The sequence below is a fragment of the Salmo salar genome, chromosome ssa01 (genome assembly GCF_905237065.1).
Source record: "Salmo salar chromosome ssa01, Ssal_v3.1, whole genome shotgun sequence".
Classification (NCBI taxonomy): domain Eukaryota; kingdom Metazoa; phylum Chordata; class Actinopteri; order Salmoniformes; family Salmonidae; genus Salmo; species Salmo salar.
Genome location: NC_059442.1, coordinates 82,254,496 through 82,279,771, shown reverse-complemented (window position 1 = coordinate 82,279,771; position 25,276 = coordinate 82,254,496). Strand labels below are relative to the sequence as shown.

Sequence of the window (25,276 nt, the reverse complement as noted above, 5' to 3'; positions counted from 1 at the left end):
TCTCTCACTTACTTACCTAGTCTCTATATATCTCTCTCTTTCTCTCCCCCTCTCTCAGGGTGTTTTTTCACGTCCGTCGTCCTTCCGCCCCCATTAAGATAATCTATGTAATGTATAAACAATACCTGGGCCCATACATCACATCAGACACGGGCTACGGTAGCGTTAGCATAGCCTAGCGTAGCCTCAAGGTAAATGACCTCTGCTGGCCCATTGGAAATGAAAGCCATTAGCACTAATTAGCAGCCAAGGGAAACGCTAACAAGGCAAGCTAGGAAAACATGCTAAACTCAACTCGATGCTGCCAGGGACAGGGCGAGAGGGTGAGCTGTTTTTCCCTCAGCAACCTCAGAGAGAGAGTTTTTTTCTCTAACTTTAACATTTCTGTTTAGAATGAGAGGCCCCTAAGTGATTGATAGAGATGTTTGCAGAAAATGGATACTGGTTCCTTTAGAAGAAGACTAAAGCTCAGACATCTAAGAGGATTTTAACTTAGGTTTTTGGTTCATATGATGCTGGTGATATATTATTCTAACCATGTCTTGCTGCATGGTTTGCTAGGTAGGCTTGTAACTATATTATGAGCCTGCAAGAATGATGCTCTGATGTGCAGTTGGTGTGTGTGTGTGTGTGTGTGTGTGTGTGTGTGTGTGTGTGTGTGTGTGTGTGTGTGTGTGTGTGTGTGTGTGTGTGTGTGTGTGTGTGTGTGTGTGTGTGTGTGTGTGTGTGTGTGTGTGTGTGTGTGTGTGTGTGTGTGTGTGTCTGTGTCTGTGTCTGTGTCTGTGTTTTGTTTCATTAGACCTTTGTTGATATAGTCCCAAAATGTTTTGCTTGTCAGAAATCAAGTTTTCAAGATATGTAACTTTCAAAATACAGAAACCATCCCCATATGATGCATTTTGGGGGCTATGTCCAACAATGGACTAATGAAACAAATACCAAAAGATATTGGGTGGAATTTTCCTTTATGTTAAAAAGTGTCAGTGTCATATCTGAGTGATGATTCGAGTGGGGTTAACACCAGTGGGATATAAATTGACTCCACATGTGGTGAATAAATGAAGTGTTATTTTAATCACAGCGGAATCAACACTGCTTGGTGTTGTTACTCAACTCAGTTCATTTCACAAACAAACTGTGACTTGCAGGTCTACTGTTACCCATGAGCCAGTACACTGACCCTCATTTACAGTCAGAAAATGCTTAAAAACATTCACTTAGACAATCACTTGTTGAAGTCTTCTAAATTGTAGGTTTTTGAATATAACAACCATTTCTCTATCACTAACAAATACAGTCATGGTTGTGTATCGCTCACATTCACTTGAAAGGCATGCTGGGAAATATGGTTATACAACCTAAAACGCTAAAAAAATACTCTAACACTACATGTTCTTTTCTCAAACACTGAGAAAGTGTACCAGCATCAACTCTAATAAAGTGTTAATTGAAGTCAGAATTTGCAACACCCATGGTGTTAGGGACTAACACTCTAGTGATGCTAGTTTGTGAACACCTTGAAAAGTGTTAGTTTTAACACTATTTCGGTGTTTCACATATAATTTCTAAGACAGTGTTACGTTTAACACTGTGGGAGTTAAAATTCTGATCTCAAATTTGCTGTGTGTGTGTGTGTGTCTCTAACTGTCTAATCTCTATCGCTGAACACAGGTCAACAACGCAACAGCAAGAGTAATGACAAACAAAAAGGTGTCAAACCCTTACACAAACGGTAAGCTCTTCCCTTATCCTCCTCTTTCTTCCTCTCCTTCTCACACATCCCCTTCATCCTTCCCTCCTCTTCCTTTACCTCCTCCCTACTTCCTCCTACCCACTTCTTCTTTCTCCACCTCCTCCGTCCTTTCCTCCTTCCATCTCAATGCCACAGACAGACAGACATTGGTGCTTTATACAGACAGATTAGACAGATCAGAGGCTATATTTACTATATTTACTAAACTGATGATGTACTACGTATTCAGTGACCCAGACTCTAACCCTATGATGACTAAACCATGATCAGGGCCATGACTGCAGCAACTCAGGTTGTTCATTATTATAATCATTTTTTAAAGAAGGCTATTTGGTTGGTTTGGTGATTTGATTTTTATTTGAATTCCGCAAGACGTTCTTCATTTGAAATCATTTCTGGAGGGTTTTTGGAAACTTTGCCTCTGCTGATTCCATCTGGCCTTAAGCATGACTTGCCTCTCAGCTAGGAGATGATACAGGGACCATCTCTTAAAATCTCCTAATATAATAAGAACAAAGAGGGAAAGGGGAATTGGTTCAACCATAAGGAGAGAAGGAGGAGATAGAGTGTTGGGAGGGGGAGAAAAGTGAATTTGGTTAGGAGGAGTGAGTGGATGAGTGGATGGAGCAAATAAAAAGCCAGGGCTCATTCTGAAAGGGTTTTAAAGGTTTGTCTCGCTCTCTCTCTCTCTGACACTCATTCATGTTGATGGGAGAGAGAGCAACAAGATCTCATAGATTCCCTTTGAAATTCGACGTATTATGGATGAACGTATTTTTGACGCATTAATTCCGCATGGTTACAGGGTTAATTCCGCGTGGTTACAGAGTTAAAACAGGCACAACTAAAAGGGTTAAGTTTAGATATTCATTTGGAGTGGTTAAGGTTAGGGTTATGGTTTGGGGACGGCTTAAAACAAAATACTACAAAACGAGGCACTATTACCATTAGATAGTATCAAGTATTCTCACGACTTGCTAGCACATTGGGAACTGTGGTGGTGTAGTGGTCTAAGCAGTGCATTCTGACTTTGTGCATCATGATTTCGTGCCCAGTGGTGGGCAATTTCTTTTTTTTCCTTTTTTTTTGTCAGCGCCGAAGAAGGCATATATCGACGTTCTCAGGACCTTTACAAACGTCTGAAATAGCAGTCTATTTTTTGTGATCAGCCTGAGAGAGAGAGAGAAATCGAGAGAGAGAGAGAGAGGAAGTTAGAGATGGAGGAGAGAGACGAGGCCAGGAATGAATCAGCCAGACATGTCAGCACTCCTCTCATCCTCCACCCACTCCTACATCCCTCCATTGTAGGAGGGTTAGAGTGGTGCAGACAGAGAGAATGAGGCCTGAACGGCTCGCCATCCGTCACTGTCACTGGACCACACCACCACACTTCTCTTCTCCTCTGTCTCTCCTCTTGTCTTTTATTATCCCTCACTCCTCCCACCACCGCACCATGCTACACAGAAGGAGAGCACCATGCTACACAGAAAGAGAGCACCATGCTACACAGAAGGAGAGCACCATGCTACACAGAAGGAGAGTGTCTGCTAAATAAAAAAATTATGTTTTGGGATGCTAAGCTAACGTCAGTCTAAGTGAATGGGATGCTAAGCTAACGTCAGTCTAAGTGAATGGGATGCCAAGCTAACGTTATTCTAAGTGAATGGGATGCTAAGCTAACGTTAGTCTAAGTGAATGGGATGCTAAGCTAACGTTAGTCTAAGTGAATAGGATGCTAAGCTAACGTTAGTCTACTGCTCCCTGTGTGTTTTCTATAGGCTGGAAGCTGAATCCCATGGTGGGAGCTGTCTATGGTCCTGAATTGTATGCAGGTAAAACTCCACTGATGCAAACACTACACTACAATACAACACATTACTATCAGAGTACAACTATACTTGGCCGTAAAGACTATCTGGCGAACAGACTATACATAATATCAGACTCACACAAAGACTACACGATAGGCCTACAGACTTTACAGGCTCCATACTAGAGCCCAAAATCTGCAGATCTCTTCTCTCTCTCTCTCTCTCTCTCTCTCTCTCTCTCTCTCTAGTTAGCTCTCTTTCTTTCTTTCTATCTTTCTTTCTTCTCTCTTTTTCTCTCCGTCTCTTTTTCTCTTTCATTTTCTTTTTTTCTCTCTCTCTCATTCTATTGCTGTTGAATTGATCATGTGATCATACAGGTATGTGTGGGGTTTTGTGCATTCATGCATTAATGAGTTCATGAGTATATGTATAAATGTGTGTGTGTGTGTGTGTGTGTGTGTGTGTGTGTGTGTGTGTGTGTGTGTGTGTGTGTGTGTGTGTGGTTTGGCAGAGAGTCTGCTTTCATTTAGAGGAAGTGCTGAGACTGCCTGGTGTCTTTAACTGCGCTCCTTTCTGCTCATTAGACTGAAATCTGTTCATTCCAAGACAGCTTTACTGCCAAGCTCTAAATAACAGCCCTGACACAGAGAAGCCATCTATCTCTTTTATTTCTTCTCTCTTTCCTCTCCTCTCCTCTCCTCTCCTCTCCTCTCCTCTCCTCTCCTCTCCTCTCCTCTCCTCTCCTCTCCTTTCCTCTCCTCTCCTCTCTTCCGCTCTCCTCCCCTCTCCTCTCCTCCGCTCTTCTCCCCTCTCCTCCGCTCTCCTCCCCTTTCCTTCCTTCTCCTCCGTTCTCCTCCGCTCTCCTCCCCTCTCCTCTCCTCCCCTCCCTCCGCTCTCCTTTCCTCCCCTCTCCTCCCGTCCTCTGCTCTCCTTCCCTCCCCTCCCTCCCTCCCTCCGCTTTCCTTTCCTCCCCTCTCCTCCCGTCCTCTGCTCCCATCCCCTCTCCTCTCCTCTCCTCTCCTCCGCTCTCCTCCCCTCTCCTCTCCTCCCCCACCTCCAACCTACCTCTCAGTCAAACCCCACCCTTTAACTCAGAGCAACCCCAACCCCACTGATTCTCAACCCTAACCCTTAGATGTATGCACGTGAACGTGTGTACGTAGGTACGCACACACACTCACACACACACACACAGAGTAGGCCACCTTCTCTGTGTGTGTGGCTGGGGCGACCGGCTGGCTGTCTGATTGATAGCATGTTAATGTCTCGAGTCATCTTAAACATGCCAGTAAAGTTTGCCAAGCCTAAACGATACCATATGCCTCTGCAAGTCCCATGTGGCATCCATGGTGGAGGAGTGCGTTTATGTGTGTGCGTGCGTCCATCATTCCTACCTGAAGATACAGGGAGAATATCACAGGAAAATATATCCCAGCTTTACTTACAAAACAACCTACAGTACCTCCCTCACTTCCCATCCCTCCTTCCCTCCACTGGTCGTCTTACTCCCTCCTTTCCTTTCCTCTCCTCTCTAAATATGAAAAATGAAAAAATCCTGTAGCGGAAGTGTTGGGTCTGGATTTCTTCTGGAATAATTATAGCTGCATTTAATCTACTTTAGGCGGGAATAGAGCGGGATGTAACGGCCATTAATCACTCTTTATCAGTGTGGCGTTCCGAGCGTGGATCAGCGGAATTGGGGCCCATAAATCGTGTGTGTGTGACAGAACACTCCGTCTCCATTCCTGCAGTCGGCTACAGGTTTATTGTGTTCAAATCCCATTCAGAAAGAATGACGGATGAGAGGAGAGGGAGGAGAGAGTAGAGCAAGAGAGAGGGGGGAGAGGGGGGGTGAGGGAGAAGGGAGAGAGATGAGAGAGAGAGGGGAGAGAGGAGAGAGAGAGGAAGGGGAGAGAGAGAGAGAGAGAGAGCGGCCGGCCACTCAAATCTACTATGAATCCACTACACACAGACACGTACACACTCGCACACACACTCACACAGGCACAAACAAGCGTAGATGCATGCATTCACACACATGGATATGAGGCGAGAATGGACACTTCGTTCTTAACTTATGGAGTAGGGTTGAATAGGGAGGCACTTCATTATTTAATCATTGTGTGTGTGTGTGTGTGTGTGTGTGTGTGTGTGTGTGTGTGTGTGTGTGTGTGTGTGTGTGTGTGTGTGTGTGTGTGTGTGTGTGTGTGTGTGTGTGTGTGTGTGTGTGTGTGTGTGTGTGTGTGTGTGACTGACTGAGTGGAGTAGACTAGACTGCGGGGCATGAAGGACAATGAGAGAAATGTAATAGTGATTGATTGACTGTGTCCTAGGCTGAGTGTATGCAGAGATGGTGTGTGTGTGTGCAACTGTGTGTGTGTTTGCACACTGTGTGTGTGTGTATATGTGTGTCTGAGTATATGCATATAGTTTAGCAGGGAGCTCACCAAAACACAACAAATAAGATTAAAATGCAAAGCGCAGGCAGGGAAATAACAAGGGGCTTTTCAACATATGCTGAAAAATGTGCAAGTTGGAAGGTTGACATTAGTTTGACTTCGGAGTGCTTCACTCTGCCATGATTTGATTGGTCCAAAGTGGACGAGGTCGCTGTCATTTGCTGACCCGCCTTTTATTGCTGAATCAATTTAATGTATTTTTTATGTAAAAAAACAAGAGGGTGTGAGTGTGAGTTTATGTGAGTGTGTATATGTATGTCAGTGTGAGCAAATTGTGTGCGCGTGTGTGGGATTGCTGTAGTAATGTGTGTAGAAGGCTCTTTTAATTGTCTAAGGATAGATTTAAGGCTTAATTAAGCATAATCAGACGCTAACGCTCTGTCACTGTCCCCAAGCACAAGCTCTACACACGCACGCACGCACACACACACACACACAGACCATAGGGTAGACAGACTAGACTGGTGTATAGGAGCAGTCTTCCAGTACGACTCAGACAGATGAGGAAGCAGTCTGCTGGTAAATTGTGGTGTAATGCAGAAAGCCAGGGCCATGTTTATTAAAGGGAAATTCCACCAATTTCAACCTGGTGCATTATCTCCAGCATAATACTAGTCTACATATGTGAAAACTGTGCTTTTCTACGTTTTGTAGGAGAACATATAAAGTTAAGACGTTCTACCTGATGACGTCATCAACAGTTAAAATGTTTTAAAAACAGTGATTGTTAAACACTATGAGATTCGTGGCTAGAAACGTACTTTAAATCCCAAAAGCACCCAATTCCCTTTATAACGCACTTCTTTTGACCAGGGCCATAAGGGAACAGAGTGCCAGTTGGGACGTAATCAAAGTCTGAAGATTGAGACTGGAGTTAATGTGTGTTTAGTCAACTTTGGTTTTTAAATTGTATGACATATTTTTACGGATCCCAGGAAGAGTATCTGCTGCATGGGCAGGAACAAATGGGGATCCATAATAAATAAAAAATACAAACTGAGTTGGAGTAAAGTGTTGCATGTTCATAAACACATAAACACAGAAAACCTCACATACCTACAACTCACAAAATGTTGATTATTCACACACTCATCCACAAGCCCTAACGCTGATCAATAATACACACTCATCCACAAGCCCTAACGCTGATCAATAATACACAAGTCCTAACGCTGATCAATAATACACACTCATCCACAAGTCCTAACGCTGATCGATAATACACACTCATCCACAAGTCCTAACGCTGATCAATAATACACACTCATCCACAAGCCCTAACGCTGATCAATAATACACACTCATCCACAAGTCCTAACGCTGATCAATAATACACACTCATCCACAAGTCCTAACGCTGATCAATAATACACACTCATCCACAAGTCCTAACGCTGATCAATAATACACACTCATCCACAAGCCCTAACGCTGATCAATAATACACACTCATCCACAAGTCCTAACGCTGATCAATAATACACACTCATCCACAAGTCCTAACGCTGATCGATAATACACACTCATCCACAAGTCCTAACGCTGATCAATAATACACACTCATCCACAAGCCCTAACGATTATCAATAATACATATGCACACCGAGGTTATTACAGTTAATGAAGACTAAACCAAAAACGAATCATGAATAAACCATTTAGTAAACTGTAAATAAAATAATCAACAAACCCGTTTGAAAAGCTGAAACCATACTGAAACTATTATCTTTGACTCCAAAACGAACAAAAATAAAATGTCATGAATTATGTTCAGTTTTAGTTTTTAGATTTTTTTTCTCAAAATTTTGGGCAAAAATTGAATGGGTTTTTCAATCAGGCTTTTTTCTAATTGGGGTTTTCAAGCTTCTCAATCTGGCGGGTCACATAGAGATTGACTTGAATTTCAAGGTAGACTAAGCGATAGGACGTTGCAGCACCTCAGATATCGCTCGTGTTCCTCTGCTCAGACGTTGCTGACACATGCCAGATCTAGATACTGTTGTATGTATTAGCTAACCACATCATATGGTATAACAGTCTGGTGCCCAACCGCACAGTCGATGACGTGCCACGCAACCATTGGTTGATGCATGCAACGTCTGAGGAGGGAAACGCGGCCCTGATGTGTTAGCTGATACGTAAAATACCGATCCAGGTGTTGTAAGATCTTGCAGGCGTCTAAGCAGAGGGACGCACCCAATTGAGGTGAGCGTGATGCAGGATTTTACTCTCACACAGTCACACAGAGTATCTGCGCATGGGCACGGATGCACTTCACGCTGCTACAACGTGGGTATCTACGGGCCCAAAACAGCTGGGTGCATCTTCGTCATCTCACTGAATCTACCTGTCACGTCCTGACCCTAGTAAGATGTAATTTTCTATAGTAGTGTAGGGCAGGGCGTGACAGGGGGTGTTTTTGGGCTGATCTATGTTTTCTAGTTCTATGTTTAAATTCTAGTTTTCGATTTCTGTGTTGGGATTGTTTGGGGTTGATCTCTAATTGGAGGCAGCTGATCCTCATTTGCCTCTGATTAGAGATCATATTTAAGTAGGGGTTTTTCCTCATTGTGGTTTGTGGGTTATTGTCTTTTGAGTAGTGTGTTGTCCTCTCTGCGTCACGGTTTGTTATTTTCAAGTTATTAGTGTATTGCATTCAGTTTCACTTTTAATAAATATGTGGAACTACGAAAACACTGCATCTTGGTCCGCTCCTTCGAACAGCCGTGACACTACCTTTAAACCCAACATAATCTAACCTTTGACCTGGCTCATTAATTTATGCACAGTGGCAAGAAGTGACATCCCAAAAAACACAAACTTTACAGCACATACAGTGGAAGTTTACATACACCTGAGCCAAATACATTTAAACTCAGTTTTTCACAATTCCTGACATTTAATCCTAGTACAAAATGCGTTGTCTTAGGTCAGTCACCGCTATTTTAAGAATGTGAAATGTCAGAATAATAGTAGAGAGAATTATTTATTTCAGCTTTTTCTTTCATTACATTCCCAGTGGGTCAGAAGTTTACATACACTCAATTAGTATTTGGTAGCATTGCCTTTAAATTGTTTAACTTGGGTCAAACGTTTTGGGTAGCCTTCCACAAGCTTCCCACAATAAGTTGGGTGAATTTTGGCCCATTCCGCCTGACAGAGCTGGTGTAACTGAGTCAGACTTGTTGGCCTCCTTGCTCGCACACACTTTTTTAGTTCTGCCCACAAATTTTCTATAGGATTGAGGTCAGGACTTTGATGGCCACTCCAATACCTTGACTTTGTTGTTCTTAATCCATTTTTGCCACAACTTTGGAAGTATGCTTGGGGTCATTCTCAATTTGGAAGACCCATTTGCGACCAAGCTTTAACTTCCTGACTGTCTTGATGTTGCTTCAATATATCCACATAATTTTCTTTCTTCATGATGCCATATACAGTCCCTCATGCAGCAAAGCACACCCACAACATGATTCTGCCACCCCTGTGTTTCACGGTTGGGATGGTGTTCTTCGGCTTGCAAGCCCCCCCTTTTTCCTCCAAACATAATGATGGTCATTATGGCCAAACAGTTCTATTTTTGTTTCATCAGACCAGAGGACATTTCTCCAAAAAGTATGATCTTTGTCCCCATGTGCAGTTGCAAACCGTAGTCTGGCTTTTTTATGGCAGTTTTGGAGCAGTGGCTTCTTCCTTGCTGAGCAGCCTTTCAGGTTATGTCAATATAGGACTCGTTTTACTGTGGATATAGATGCTTTTGTACCAGTTTCCTCCAGCATCTTCACAAGGTCCTTTGCTGTTGTTCTGGGATTGTTTTGCACGTTTCCGCACCAAAGTACGTTCATCTCTAGGAGACAGAACGCGTCTCCTTCCTGAGCTGTATGACGGCTGCGTGGTCCCATGGTGTTTATACTTGCATACTATTGTTTGTACAGATGAACGTGGTACCTTCAGGCGTTTGTAAATTGCTCCCAAGGAAGAACCAGACTTGTGGGAGGTCTACAATTTTTATTCTGAGGTCTTGGCTGATTTCTTCTGATTTTCCCATGATGCCAAGCAAAGAGGCACTGAGTTTGAAGGTAGGCCTTGAAATACATCCACAGGTACGCCTCCAATTGAATCAAATTATGTCAATTAGCCTATCAGAAGCTTCTAAAGCCATGACATCATTTTCTGGAATTTTCCAAGCTGTTTAAAGGCACAGTCAACTTAGTGTATGTAAACTTCTGACCCACTGAAATTGTGATACAGTGAATTACAAGTGAAATAATCTGTCTGTAAACAATTGTTGGAAAAATTACTTGTGTCATGCACAAAGTAGATGTCCTAACCGACTTGCCAAAACTATAGTTTGTTTACAAGAAATGTGTGGAGTGGTTGAAAATCAAGTTTTAATGACTCCAATCTAAGTGTATGTAAACTTCCGACTTCAACTGTAGATGTCTCCTGGTCTCCCACACATACCTTACTTTCTGTCCCTAACACTAAAACTACAACCAAATAATAATAATAAAACGAAATGGTTTTATAAAACATAAACAAAATAAAAACTAGCAAATCAGATCTGAAAACTAACTGAAACTAAACTGAATTTCTAATAAAAATCTTAAAAAACGAATAGAAATAAAAACAAATATAAAAACACAAAACTTTGATAACCTTGATGCTCACACACATCCATAACACACACACACACACACACACACACACACACACACACACACACACACACACACACACACACACACACACACACACTTAAGCCAATCATATTCTGTATGTAACTCTGTATGTGTTTTAACTAGCCTGACCCTGCTATCCCTGAGCATATGTTAGTCTTATTTTAATCTCTCCTTATGACGTCAACTACATGACCAGATGAAGTAAGGAGACTGTTTATGCCTGTGTAAACCATGGTGTGGTTGATGGCGGTTTATAGGCCTAGCAGGCTGTCAGCACTAGAGTCTGTATGATTCATGGGTTATTATGGGGCTGCTGTAGCATGCAAGACCCATAGCTCATCACCAGATTGCATTCATATACGTCATGCCACACATCACATACACACACACATACATGCACACACACACACATAAATAATGTATACATACACACATATAAGGAACACACACACACACATACACACACACACACACACATACACACAGAGATAATGTATGCAGTCACACACATAATGTATAAACACACAAATAATACATACTGTTCATGCAGAGAAAAAAGTATGGTAAAATATGTGTATGATATCAGATATGGAGGTGGATTTGGGAGAAATTGTTCTTTTTCCTGTGATATATCATCGATATGTACTTTCTGCGTATTAACGCTGTCATATGAAGAGTTAGAAGGAGGAATTAAAATGTCAGCCAAGGTGTTCTACTGTATATCAACAAGGGAATAAGGATTAATGATCTACTGTGGTTCTCATCCTCACCATTATAAGAGTCTCCTTGGATCAACAGCGTCTTGACAACAACGCCACAACCACAAAGCTTTTTATCACCACTGCCACTTATTTCACAACCAGAAATATTTCAAGATGAGCACATACACTTTTCTTTAGGAAATGTCGTTTTCTAGTTGTCCTATTCCTTCTCCTCTAGAAGCAGTGAACAGCTCCAGATTGTTGCGTCTCTTGGCGTTGTAGGCTTAGGAATCTAATATATTGTATGTAGGATCACTGGTTCAAGCCCTCCTTGGGTTACTCCTTGAATATGCTGCAATAGTTTTTAAATCTAACTTGTAGTAGTTTGTATTCTGTCTCTGCTCAAGGCAAACAAACTCACACACACAAACTGTGAGGCTAAGGCGAGAGAGGAGAGGAGGGTCCGCTGATCTGTATTCAGGCCACTGTGGGTCATTATGAACTGGCCCTGTGTGTGTGTGTGTGTGTGTGTGTGTGTGTGTGTGTGTGTGTGTGTGTGTGTGTGTGTGTGTGTGTGTGTGTGTGTGTGTGTGTGTGTGTGTGTGTGTGTGTGTGTGTGTGTGTGTGTGCTTGGGTGTGTGTGTGTGCTTGGGTGTGCTTGGGTGTGCAAGCAAATATGGGCTGGCCCTGTGTGTGAAGGCCGTGCTCCTGCGTTGATTGAAGGTTAAAGAAAGACCTTCAGCTTGGCAAACGCTGGGACTCCCGTCCTAACTGATGACTGTGTGTGTGTGTGTGTGTGTGTGTGTGTGTGTGTGTGTGTGTGTGTGTGTGTGTGTGTGTGTGTGTGTGTGTGTGTGTGTGTGTGTGTGTGTACTGGCAACCCATCCAATCCTCACTCCTCTCAGAAGACTCTGCCACCCCTGCCGACCCTGGGCTGTCCCCTCCCTTGGTGTGTGTGTGTGTGTGTGTCTGCTGTTCCAAACAATACACCGCATCTGCTCCATGTCCCCACTGCCAAAACACTGGGATTCCTCTCTCTCTCTCTCTCTCTCTCTCCCTCTCTCTCTCTCTCTCTCTCCCTGTGTATCCCTCTCTCTCGCTCTGTCTCTCTCTGTCTCCCTCGCTCTCTCGCTCCTAGTCTCTCTCTTGCTCTCTCTCCCACCTCTCTCTCTCTCTCTCTCTCTCTCTCTCTCTCTCTCTCTCTCTCTCTGTCTCTCTGTCTCCCTAGGTGTTCCAGGACAGAGTGTATTATTTTTCTACTCTTTTTTTCCCTCCGGTGGGTCTGTTCCTAGTTCTCCATCTCTCTTTCTCTGTCTGTCGTTGACAGTTCTGTGCCTTACCTACAGCTCCCGTACTCCACCTCCAGTCTATCCATTTCTATTTCCTTCTCTTTTTGTGGCAGTACCTTGTGTAAAGTGTATCACCTAACCCACTGTTTTTATTCAGTATATCCCTTTCGCCATCTCTTTCCCACTCTCTTTCTGCCTGTGCCAACACATTGTGTCTTGCCTCCACCACCCTACAGTCTCAAACACTGCTACAGTCACACCACACACATACAAACACATCAAGGTCTATTTTAACAGACATGAAAGTAATATAAAATATAAATACAGTCATTATAATCAATCCATCCTTCCTTCCCTCTCTTTCTGTAGTGGCAGGTTTTCCCTACCCTAGTACAGGAGCGACGGTAGCCTATCGCGGAGCTCATTTCAGAGGAAGGGGGCGGGCCGTCTACAACACATTCCGTGCCGCGCCCCCACCCCCACCCATCCCTGCCTATGGAGCGTGAGTACACACAAATGCACACACACTCAGTGACAGGTGAACAGGGCGTGGAAAACAAAAAGCCGTCTTCTAATAGAGTGGAAAATTGCTCTTTGATTCCAGAATGCCCAAATTTGTCTATCTCTTTTTTTATGTGTCATTCTGTGAATGGGACTACTATGACCTGCACAGTCCACTGGAGGGGCATTAGTTCCCCGCCTGATGATTATATGTGTGTGTGTGTGTGTGTGTGTGTGTGTGTGCGCGCGCTTGCGCGTGCTTGCTTGCGCAGACTCTCCAATAGGGCTAGGGGACTGGACCATGGGCTTACATCCCAAATGGCAGCCTACTCCCTATATAGGGCTCATATGGCTGAAAAGTAGTGCACTATATAGGGAATAGGGTGCCATTTGAGACGCTACAATAGTGTGCTACAGCATGCTACAGCTTACTGTCTGTCTCTCTGTTCCATCTCTAGTGTTGTTTACCAGGACGGCTTCTATGGTGCAGAAATATACGTAAGTGATTCTACTTATTTCCACTCTTTCCCTCCTTCTGTTTCTGTCTTTCTCTTCATCCCCTTCTTGTTGTGTTGATAGGGCCCTTTCCTTATCTGCCAAGCCGCCTGACTGGTGAATTTAAACCCTTCTGGGCATCGAGTGTTGTAAAGTACTTAAGTAAAATTACTTTAAAGTACTACTTAAGTCATTTTTTGGGGTATCTGTACTTTACTTTAGTATTTATATTTTGGACAACTTTTACTTCACTACATTCCTAAAGAAAATAATGTACCTTTTACTCCATACATTTTCCCTGACACCCACAAGTACTTGTTCCATTTTGAATGCTTAGCAGGACAAGAAAATGGTCCAATTCCCACACTTATTAAGATAACATCCCTGCTCATCCCTATTGCCTCTGATCTGGTGGACTCACCAAACACAAATGCTTCATTTGTAAATGATGTCTGATTCTTTGGAGAAGTGTGTGTGTGTGTGTGTGTGTGTGTGTGTGTGTGTGTGTGTGTGTGTGTGTGTGTGTGTGTGTGTGTGTGTGTGTGTGTTTGCATGTAAGCCAGTGTCTGAGTTTGTTTGCTAGTATGACTGCAGTTCAACAGTATTGCAGTTGATGTTCCTGTAATTGGAACAAGGGCTGTTGAATGGTCAATTAGCCTGTATGTCAGGTGTCATGTCAGCTTGTACAGGTAATATGAATGGGCCTCGGGCTGTGGCTCTCAGTCATCAAATACACACACACACACACATACACCACACACACACACACACACACACACCACACACACACACACACCACACACACACACACACACACACACACACACACACACACACACACACACACACACACACACACACACACACACCACACACCACACACACACACACACCACACACCACACACCACACAAATGCACATGCTCACACACAGACACACATTGTCCCCTCTCCATTGTTGAACACAGAAACAGCTCCCTCTGGCTCTGCTCCATAAGCCTCTCGCCCGCCCCACACATTAATTACACCCTCGTTAATCGCCATGGCGATACACACACACACACACACACACACACACACACACACACATGGCCCATCCCTCTCCATTCATTCACAATAATTGCTGCACTGGCATTTTTTCTCTCCCTCTCTCTTATAAATGTCATGTATTTGCAGTATTGTAGCACTACGCTGATTGTTGTGTTAGAGGGTTTATTAATGGAAGAAAATTACACCTTATTCAGTCAATGACTGTTATTTTGTGTACATCCTTATTGGCACACTATTCCGTATGTAGTGCACTACTTTTGACCAGGGTCCTATTGGTCCTGGTCAGCAGTAGTGCACCACATTATATAGGGAACAAGGTGCCATTTGGTACGCAACCTCTGTGTATTATCAGTAACAGCGTGTTTTCTTCCTGTGTTCTTCACAGGGAGGTTATGCAGCATACAGATACGCCCAGCCAGCAGCCACGGCTGCAACCGCATACAGCGACAGGTAACACACACACACTGCTCCACTAACCTCAAACCAGGCTCGCAGCTCTCCTCCATGGGTTGGGAGGGTTGTGTGAGGGCGTTGGGAGAACTAGTCTAGGGGAGATTGAGCGTGTCAGGCCTGATAAAGGACGGTGGCATCGGGAGCCTGTAGGCCACAGATAATGTTAGATTTATCAGACAACGCAGGGGAATTATGAACAGAGGAGCAGAGCAGGTGAAGGGCTGGCTGTATCTCTCTCTCTCTCTGCTAGAGTTATTTCATTCTCTCCTTCTAATCGCCCTCTCTTTTTTCTCTCTTGCTCTGTCAATCATTTATTTCTCTATTTTTCTCCCTCTGACTGATCTCTTTTTTGCTGCCTGTATGTTTTTCTGTGTCATCTTTTCATCTCTCTTTCTGTTCTCTCACTTCTTATTTTCTTTCTCTTCTTTTTTAAGCTCTTGTGATTTAAAGTGAGTCAGTCAGTTCACTGAGGGGTGGAGTGTTATTTATTGTTGGCTAAGAGGGCTTAGAGGCAGTGGATCAGTGTGGAACTGAGAGAATTGTTGCCTCTGCTTCCCCAGGGAGCTCTTTCACACAAACACATAGCCATGTCCTGTCTGCTTAAGTCTCCACAGCCAATCAGCTGTTATGTTCTTGAGTGGTGCATGTCAACAGAAAGAACATGACAGCTGGCATAGTGGTAACATTACACCTTTACTACGCTCTAAAATTATGGGTTAAAAACAACCCAATTTGGGTTCTCTAGTAACTCAGCGCTGGGTAAATATTGGTTATTTTTAACCCGCCAGTTGGGTTGCATGAATACCCAAGCATGGATAAATTTAACCATCAGTTAGGTATTTTTTGCTCTCATGCTGGGTTGAACTCGCAGCTGGGTATTTTTTTATGTAATCTTAGCTTATTAGGGGTGTGGCTTTCAGCTAGCTCTAATTGGCCACCCGTAAGAGTAAATGTCATTCCTGTTCATTATCTTAAGTTTACATACTGCAAATTTTTCTGTAATATTATAATTTATTACAAATTATAATGAGGTAAACCACCTTATTGTGTCCAAACAATAGGATTTACATAGGTGTTAAGGGAACTCGGGTTCCCGAGTGCCACAGCGGTATAAGGCAGTGCTAGAGGCGTCACTACAGACCCAGGTTCGATCCTGGGCTGTATCACAACCTGCCATGATCAGGAGCCCCTTCAGGCGGCACACAATTGGCCCAGTGTTATCCGGGTTACGGGAGGGTTTGGCCGGGGGGGCTTTACAAGTAGGCAGTCACTGTAAATAAGAATTTGTTCTTAACTGACTTGCCTAGTTAAATAAATAAAATACACTTCTGTAAGCCTCATTGAATTTAAAGAAATGTCAATGTTCAACCTTAACATGTGGAAACTATACAACAGAACAGATGAACAAGAATGACATTTACTCCCACAGGTATCCAAAAATAATCTGAATGCCACGCCCCTACTAAACTACGCCTCCAGTCTTCTGATCTGACCCGCTGGGTCATATGTCAATAACCCAGCACCAATAACCCAGTAGTTTTTAAAGAAAACAACCCAACTAAGTGACCCAATGCCTGCAACCCAGCAGTTGGGTCAACCAAACAACCAACATTTTTTAGAGTGTAGTAACAGGGCGTGGATTCCTTTTTGTCTATTTCCACCCCTCCTTCTTCATCCATCCATCTATTCACATCTCTTCCCCTGCATATTAACCACCTACCTTTCTTCCTCCCATTCATCCACCTCTCCTTTCTTTCATCTCTTCTCTGCAGTTCTTTGCAACGATGTCATGCTCCAACATTTCATTTTCCCACCATGCCATCATTACCTCCCTGCACCTCTCCTCCATCCCTCCTTTCATCCCCCATTTCATTCCTCCTATCTGCCATCCCTCTTTTCTCCTCTTCTCTCTGATAGGCCAACCCGTACAGGGCCTTATCTTTGCCCTCCAGACCTCCACTGGCATCTCTCGTTTTTGGAGGAGAGCAAACAAACAAGGGAGTAGAGAGAGGGATGTAGAGGAGAGGAATAAATAAAGTGGTCGACGCGGCCCGGCTTGTCCCGTCTCAGAGAGAGAGAGAGGGATGGAGGGATGAAAGGAGGGAGGGAGGAATGGTGGGATTAGTTCCGAGCTAGTGCTGGTGAATAGACAGGGAATAAGCCTTCAGAGACAGGAGCTGAGAACAGGAAAAGAGCAGGGATGACCCTAGATCAGACGGTCTATTTCTCTCACTCTTTTTTCTTTCTAGTCACTCTCACTTGCTTCCATTTTCTTTCTATCAACCTCACTCTATCGCTTCCTCTCTATTGGACCCTATATTTGTCTATTTCTCTGCCAATATCCCCCTCTTTCTGCTATCTTTCTGCTTCTGTCCTCTAGTCTCGGGTCAAATTTTTCTACCTCTCATCCTTTTTTACTTTTCATCTCCCTCTATCCCTCTTACTTCCTCATACATATCTCCTTTTCTCTGTCTCCTCCCTCCGTCTATCTAACTGGTTTTACATTCATCACTACCCTCCATCCCTCTTCCATCCCTCCTCCCATCCCTTCTCCATCCCTCCTCCCATCCCTCATCCCTCCTCCCATCCCTCCTCCCATCCCTCATCCCTCCCTCCTCCCTCCCGTCCCTCCCTCCTCCCATACCCCTTCCCTCATCTCTCCTCCCATCTCTCCATCCCTCCTTCCATCCCTCATCCCTCCCTCCTCCCATCCCTCCCTCCCATCCCTCCCTCCCTCCTCCCATCCCTCTATCCATCCCTTCCTCCCATCCCTCTATTCCTCCACTCATCCCTCCCTCCCTCCTCCATCCCTCTATCCCTCCACCCATCCCCTCCTCCCATACCTCCCTCCCCCTCCATCCCTACCTCCCTCCACCCATCCCTCCTCCCTTCCTCCCTCTTCTCATCCCTCCCTCCCTCCCTCCTCCCATCCCAGCCTCCCTCCCTCTTCTCATCCCTCCCTCCCTCCACCCATTCCTCCCTCCTCCCTCTTCTCAACCCTCTCTCCCTCCCTTCACCCATCCCTCCCTCCCTCCACCCATCCTTCTATCCCTCCTCCCATCCCTCCCTCCCTCCTCCCATTCCTCCCTCCCACTTCTCATCCCTCCCTTCCTCCCTTCACCCATCCCTCCATCCCTCCCTTCCTTCCTCCCTCCACCCATCCCTCCCTCCCTCCACCCATCCCTCCCTCCATCAGAAGATAAAACACTCCCTCCTCTTTCTCATAAATTGAAACGGGTAAAACAAATCATTGCAATCACACACTCTCACCTTTACGACATACATTTATAGCGAGACATCGATTGCATTTCCATCCCATAGGGCTGTCTGTAACGTGACTGAGAGGGGAAATGATTATAGATCTAGTCTCCGGACCCCAGTTAAAATCGACGACCCAGAGCGTTAGTGTCTCATTGTGGACCGGTTTGACACTACTTATCTGTTATCAAAACTCTTAAGGGCCGTTATTCAATCTAACCGGAAGTGCAGATGATTCCTATTTGAGGTTAGGTCCGTTAGGAGAAACAATTCCCAATACTGAATTTGAATGAATATCTGATTTTGTCTAACACGATAAATATTATGTAATTGATAAAAATGAATCCTGAACACACTTAACCTAAGACACGTTGTAAGACAAGGGTGTGGTCTCTTGCTCTCCTCTCTCCCATACAGTTACGGGAGAGTCTATGCAACAGCAGACCCATATCACCACACGATTGGTCCTGCGGCCACGTACAGTGTGGGTACTATGGTGAGTCCTCTGTCCTCTTCTGCTACTATGACCACTACTTACTAGAACGTATTCATATTTAACACTAAGGCGTCATCCAGAATGGCACCCTATTCCATATTGGCCCTGATCAAAAGTAGTGCACTCTATAGAGAATAGGGTGCCATTTGAGATGCAGGCTAGTAGTCCAAGCGCTATAGAAAGTGTATGGGCTCTTTTAAAGATACATGATATAACTACAATGTATGATAAATGTAATATATTCATTATGTACAGATTCATATAAATGAAAATAGAATGGACACTTGTGAGGAGAATTGAATTGTGATTTTCAATGTGAGATTTATCAGTTTAAAGCTGACTTGTTGCCACTTCAGTAAATGAACCAGACACATTGTTGCCTTATTCTCTAACCCCTTTCAATTTTAATTGGCCTGAATCTCTTTGCTTGAAATTGAAATGAGACCTGTACATCCTCCACTATCAGTGGAGTCTCCCAAATTTCCACAGGAAGAAATAGTCAATTGGTTCATGTTTGTTTTTAGCTAGCTTTTGCAGCTAACATCAAAGTTGAAAAAATATCTTGCAGAAAAAAAAGAGAGCCCCCTCCCAAAAAAAGAGAAAATAAAATAAAAAACAATTTGTTTTCATTCCCGGGTGTGGATAGGGACTTCCTCCAAAGATGAACGACCATCAAGTGCATGCAGTCTCGAGCCATGAGAGATTAAAGAAAGAAAGAATAAATATATAAAGAGAGAAGAAAAATTACACCCAGTTCCCCTTAGCTCTGTTGGAGAAGCTGATTGGATGAGAAGTCTTGCCTTAGACAGATGTGCAGGGTGTTGTGTGCAGACATGCGCGTGATGCTGGAAAGCCCCCCCGTTCCTTCCCCTTCTCCCTTACCGAGCGACCCTCCCCCGTTCCTTCCCCCTTCTCCCTTACCAAGCGACCCCCCCCCCCTCGTTCCTTCTCCCTTACCGAGCGACCCCCCGTTCCTTCTCGCTTACCGAGCGACCCCCCCCGTTCCTTCCCCCTTCTCCCTTACCGAGCGACCCCCCTTTCCTTCCCCCTTCTCCCTTACTGAGCGACCCCCCCTTTCCTTCCCCCTTCTCCCTTACTGAGCGACCCCCCCTTTCCTTCCCCCTTCTCACTTACCGAGCGACCCCCCCGTGCAGCTGCTAGCTAAAAGCTTTCATTAATTATTCGACTCATTTTTTTCCTATTCATTTACTTAATTAAAACTGTGGCCTGTGTTTTTTTTTATTCCCTTATTCCTTCTCTTCTCTTTTTTCTCAAAATGTTCCTCCCTTTTTCGTAACTATACGTACACTGCAGATTTTTTTACCACCACCACGCCCAAACAAACCTAACTTTTATCCATACACCATTACAGTAAAAAGCCCAGAATGTTAGGAGAAAGATGGATAGGCTGAATGGGAAGAGAAGAGGCTGGGGTACCGTGTCAATCTGGGCCAAACACTAAGGCAGAACAACAAGTGACAAGATGGCTAAATGCCATCTTGTAGAATCACTGAACAAGAACAAACATTTACTAAAAGAGAGAGAGACTGAGAAGGAGAGAAATATTTAATCATATCTAATGATGTTTGATGAGTAGTTCCTGGGTTAAGAGTCTTGTTAATGAGGTCCAGGGAGGTTAGAGCAGAGCTAGCAGCTTCCCTCTGCAGTTGGGCTGGAGAAGATATGAGAGGAGAAGATATGAGAGGAGAAGATATGAGAGGAGAAGATATGAGAGGAGAAGATAGGAGAGGCAGATAATCATCTATGCCACTTTTAATGAGGGGCTCTGGGCAGCGGGACAGATTTAGGCAACCATGTCTGTACTAGGATACTTGTATAACCTGCTTGGGGGCAGAGAGAGGGGTAGAGACAGAGGAGCGGTAGAGGAGGGTAGGCAAGGAGGCAGGGGGGCAGAGAGAGGGGCGGGGGCAGAGGCAGAGGCAGGGGCAGAGAGAGGGAGGCAGAGTGAGGGGTGCATGTTGTGTATAAATCGTGATCTGGACATGAAAGAGAATTAGCTACTGTATATCTGATTCAATGACCTATTTAGAATTTGTAGTCTTGATTGAAGTTTTTAGTTTTGATTGAAGAGTCAAACTTTAGAGAATTTAGTCACTGCTTAGTAAGAATCTTACCACCACTTTTCAACTCCTTCCATTCCTTTCTCACAAACATAACGCCACATTCATACGCACGCACGCACACAAACACATTAACATCTCCAGTACTCATCTCCTCTCAATTTCCACCAACACTCCAACCTTTGCAACAAAATTAAAAAAGTAAAAAGGGAAGAAAGTTTTGAGAGGGAAGAGGAAAAAGAAGCCAATATAATATTCTATAAACCAAGCTTCCTATACTGAATACTGATTGGAGCTTTTTTCATCTTTGATGTTGCAGGCTAGCCTATACAGAGGAGGTTGCAGTCGCTTCACTCCCTACTAGAGAGAGAGAGAGGGACAAACGCCTCCCTCCTTCTACCCCCCAGCAAAACAAACTAACAAACAAACAAAAACAACTATCAAACTAAACTCATACTTCCTGGTGGAAAACAAAAACAACTATCAAACTAAACTCATACTTCCTGGTGGAAAACAAAAACAACTATCAAACTAAACTCATACTTCCTGGTGGAAAACAAAAACTAGAACAAAACACTTCCAGGTCCAAAAAACACATGAACCCCTTGTTAAGAATCTCTCAAATTGAAGTCTCATTTTAAGAGTTTTATTTGACTATATGCATTGTCTTTCATCGCTGTACTGTAAATGATGCTATTTTTAATTTCCTGTACTTCTCGGGGTTGAGATTGATGGTTTGAATGTAAGAAAGCACATAGAGAGAGAGAGAGAAATTGGAGATGAGGGAATACATGTAGGTCTCTCACTTTTCTCTCTCTCTCTCTTCAATAAATGTTAAAATATTGTCATTAATTGAACACTTTCTCATTGATAATAGTATTTCATGGTGCGGGTTGCTGCCTCTGTATAATGTGAGTCATACAGAGGGAATTCACCGCTGTATTTTCCTCTCTTTAAGTGTGTGCTCTCAAACTCAGCTCCTGTGGGATGTGTCTGTGATTGCAGGTTTTAATTCCAACCCATTTTCTGTACCCTTATTGTTTCAATTAGTCATTTTCCCAATATACATTAAGCTCGCTAATGGTCAGCAATTCCAGTTTAAGCAACAAATTTCAAACTGGGTTTTATTAAGTAAGTAAATGGTACAGCCGGCCAATTTCATTCCCTTAAGGGTATTGGCTGGACCCAAAGCCTACAGAACAGACCCATAATAACAAGCCTTTAGTTTGTAGACCTGAGACTTCTTAGGCTAATGAGAGAAACAGAAACTCACTCAGCTGGGGGGTTGTCTCGAGCTCAGTTGATAGATTATGGTGCTTGCAACCTCAGTATAGTGGGTTTGATTCCTGTGACCACCCATGTGTAAAAAATGTATGCACTCATGACTGTAAGTTGCTTTGGATAAAAGCATCTGTTAAATGGCTTGTATTATATATCTAAAGGAGTTTGAGCTGCAACAAAATGGCTGACAGGAAGCAGTATTGTAGAACTCTGCGCAGGAGGAAGTGATATGTGGAGTGGAGGAGAGCCAGAGACAGAAGAGAAAGCAAGACACTCGACTTGCTAATTTCTTCTGATAGGGGCGGGGCCACTCTGGCCTACTTATAGCCCCCACCCACGGAGGCGGTGCCCCAGAGCGAGACATCACACTGGCAAAATAAATTTGGTCAGGCGGATCAGACAGGGCGGTGTGGTGAGTGGGGAGGGGACACTAAGTAGACCAGAGCCAGCTGTACCCATTCCCGTTCCCGCTCTCGCTTGAGCATGCCAGATATTATGGAGGAAAGCGTGCTCACGGGAGAGAGGGGATGCCCACTTACACAGACAGGAACCTTGACAATTTTTTTTCAATGGTTAACGGCCTGAGTAAACTATCTTATTTATCCACCATCTTTGGGAGAGCTATGGCAGCCATTGCTGTATGGCCTGGGCAGCAGCAGCATTGTGTCAGAGAGAGAGCATTGATTGTGGCACTGAGCCAGAGGCAGAAAGTATCCCATCTCCACAGAATGGCTTTAAAGGTACAGCACTCTAACTTTGCTTGCACCTTGAGGAAGCTAGGCAAATTGCAACACATTGTTTCCACACATAAACTGAAATTGAGTATACATTTTCGCAACCAGCAATCAGAACGATTTATTTATGTTTGACCCTTGCCCCATTCTGCCATTGTTGGTTGTGCTCGAGAAGGAGATGACCACGCCTCTGAGTGACACTGATGGAAGAGAGGGAGGCTTCCCAGCAGAAGCCAGACCATCTTTTGTTGTCAAATAGAAAGGCTGCATTTTCAATGCAATTTGTATGCGGCAAAAATATTTTTTCTAGGTGGAAAGAATTGTGTGAAACACTATCATTCCACTATTACTGCAGATATATTATGGACATTTTCTGAAATTACAATGCAAAAATATTACATAATGTTCTGTTAAAGCGGAACACAGCGTTTCTTTTACACAATGACACTTTGTAAGCTTTCCGTTTTCCTCTACAAAATAAGCTATAGTATCTACAAAATAAGCAATAATACTTCATGTTGATATTGCTGTGCATTCTTTCATTGGTCAGTTTTTCTTTTCAGAAAGAGTCCTTAAATATCTCAAGTCATTATTTTTCGCCATGCCAAAATGAATAATTAACACTATTCAACAAAGAGGATGTTGAAGGGAAACGATGATGGTTACTTGTGGTGTTATTAAAATGATAGATATATGATTTAAGAGGAACGAAAGGGCCCTTAACTCTCTTCTTCACACTCATTTGTTTTTTAAAGCCTGCATGCAGTCTTTCTAATGTCATTTTTAAATAATCACTGTATGTCTAATATATCACTGTATGTGTTTATTTCATTAAAATAACTCCAAATATATTTTGCTCAGTCATCATGTGGGCATGTTGATACAAATGTAAATATATTGACATATACAGCCCTGATTGGCGGATAGGATCATCTAGACTAAAGCCTGACCCACTTACCCCTTCAAAATAGGAGCATACATATGCAAATAAAACAGGACTGGTCATTGGTCAGAATAATCAGATCAGATTGTGATGTCATGATCTGGGTCAATGAACATTCCAGGCATTTATATTTCCAAACAGTTTTTACACAAAAAGGGCATTATTATCATTTTCACAATTTCAGAATGTGGAGTATAATTTAAATATAAAAAACATTTAAAGTGGAAAATCACGTGGTTGACTGCACTGCTGCTTTAATGGATAAAGTGTCTCTGTTTTTGTTGAGATTGCCATGTCTCGTCCCCTGAGATTGGCTAGTGTTCTTTACTGGAATAATAACTACACTACAGGCTTGTACGGTATGGAAGAGAGAAGAGCACAGGCAGATAGACACACATACTGTATTGATTAGGCCATTGAGTTGTTACCTTGCATGGTAGCATGCTGTGTTCCAGTCCCAGACACTGTCCCATATAGACAGTCTGATTACCGGAGACCTCGGGTGCATCCCAATTGAACTGAGCCTTTTGACCCTATGGGCCCTGGTCAAAAGTATGGCACTAGAAAGGGAATAGGGTGCAGAGGTGGGAGGGCAGAGAGAGAGAGGGAGGTAGGTGCTTTTAGATTTGTGACTGACATTAGGAAGGATGTTAGGACTCCCATAGGAGAAGATGTTCAGTCTTACTGAGATAAAGTGGGAGGCGGGAGGGGAGTGTAAGAGACTCCCATGTTGCTGGTATCGATTGATCCCTATCTACCGGCATCAATCTTGGATCTACTGACAGTTAAGGGGAAAAAGGTTTGGGATGGGGAACGATTTGTGATGTTACACCTCACACACCTGACCAAGCTCAGCTCTGTGAGTTGTATTGGATGAAACCTCTCTCGCTTTCTCTCTCTCTCTCGCTCGCTCGCTCTCTCTCTCTTTCTGTCTCTCTCTCTCTCTCTCTCTCTCCATATCTCTCTCTTTCCATAAAACACTCCAAAATATGTTTTTTAAGACTGTGTTCTTCTCTTTAATTTCTCTGAGATTGACTCTCTCTGTTTGTAAGGGACCCTGCCCAGGCCTAGCAGAGAGAGAGAGAGAGCGGGGGGGTAGAGAGAGAGGGGGGAGAGAGAGGGAGAGAGAGGGAGAGAGGGGAGAGAGAGGGAGGGGGGGAGAGAGAGGGGAGAGAGAGAAAGAGAGAGAGGGGGAGAGAGAAGGGGTTGGAAAGAGAGAGAGAGAGGGGGAGAGAGAGAGAGGAGAGAGAGAGAGAGAGGGGAGAGGAAGAGAAAGAAAGAAAGAAAGA

At 43.8% G+C, this 25,276-nt stretch overlaps 1 protein-coding gene across 6 annotated transcripts in view; it reads left to right on the top strand.

Annotated features, from left to right (window-relative positions):
- rbfox3a (RNA binding fox-1 homolog 3a) overlaps window positions 1-25,276 on the top strand; it is a 744,884-nt gene that overhangs the window by 709,814 nt on the left and 9,794 nt on the right. For 5 of the 6 annotated variants that reach the window (XM_014212853.2, XM_014212878.2, XM_014212840.2 and 2 more), the window contains 7 exons: window positions 1,672-1,732; window positions 3,532-3,585; window positions 13,065-13,197; window positions 13,655-13,694; window positions 15,127-15,191; window positions 18,870-18,948; window positions 21,349-23,895. In XM_014212853.2, the coding sequence (XP_014068328.1) occupies window positions 1,672-1,732; window positions 3,532-3,585; window positions 13,065-13,197; window positions 13,655-13,694; window positions 15,127-15,191; window positions 18,870-18,948; window positions 21,349-21,393 (477 nt within the window). In that variant the 3' untranslated portion in view covers window positions 21,394-23,895. Of the gene's footprint in view, window positions 1-1,671; window positions 1,733-3,531; window positions 3,586-13,064; window positions 13,198-13,654; window positions 13,695-15,126; window positions 15,192-18,869; window positions 18,949-21,348; window positions 23,896-25,276 lie in introns of those variants that run through there. The other variant, XM_014212871.2, reaches the window with a different exon arrangement.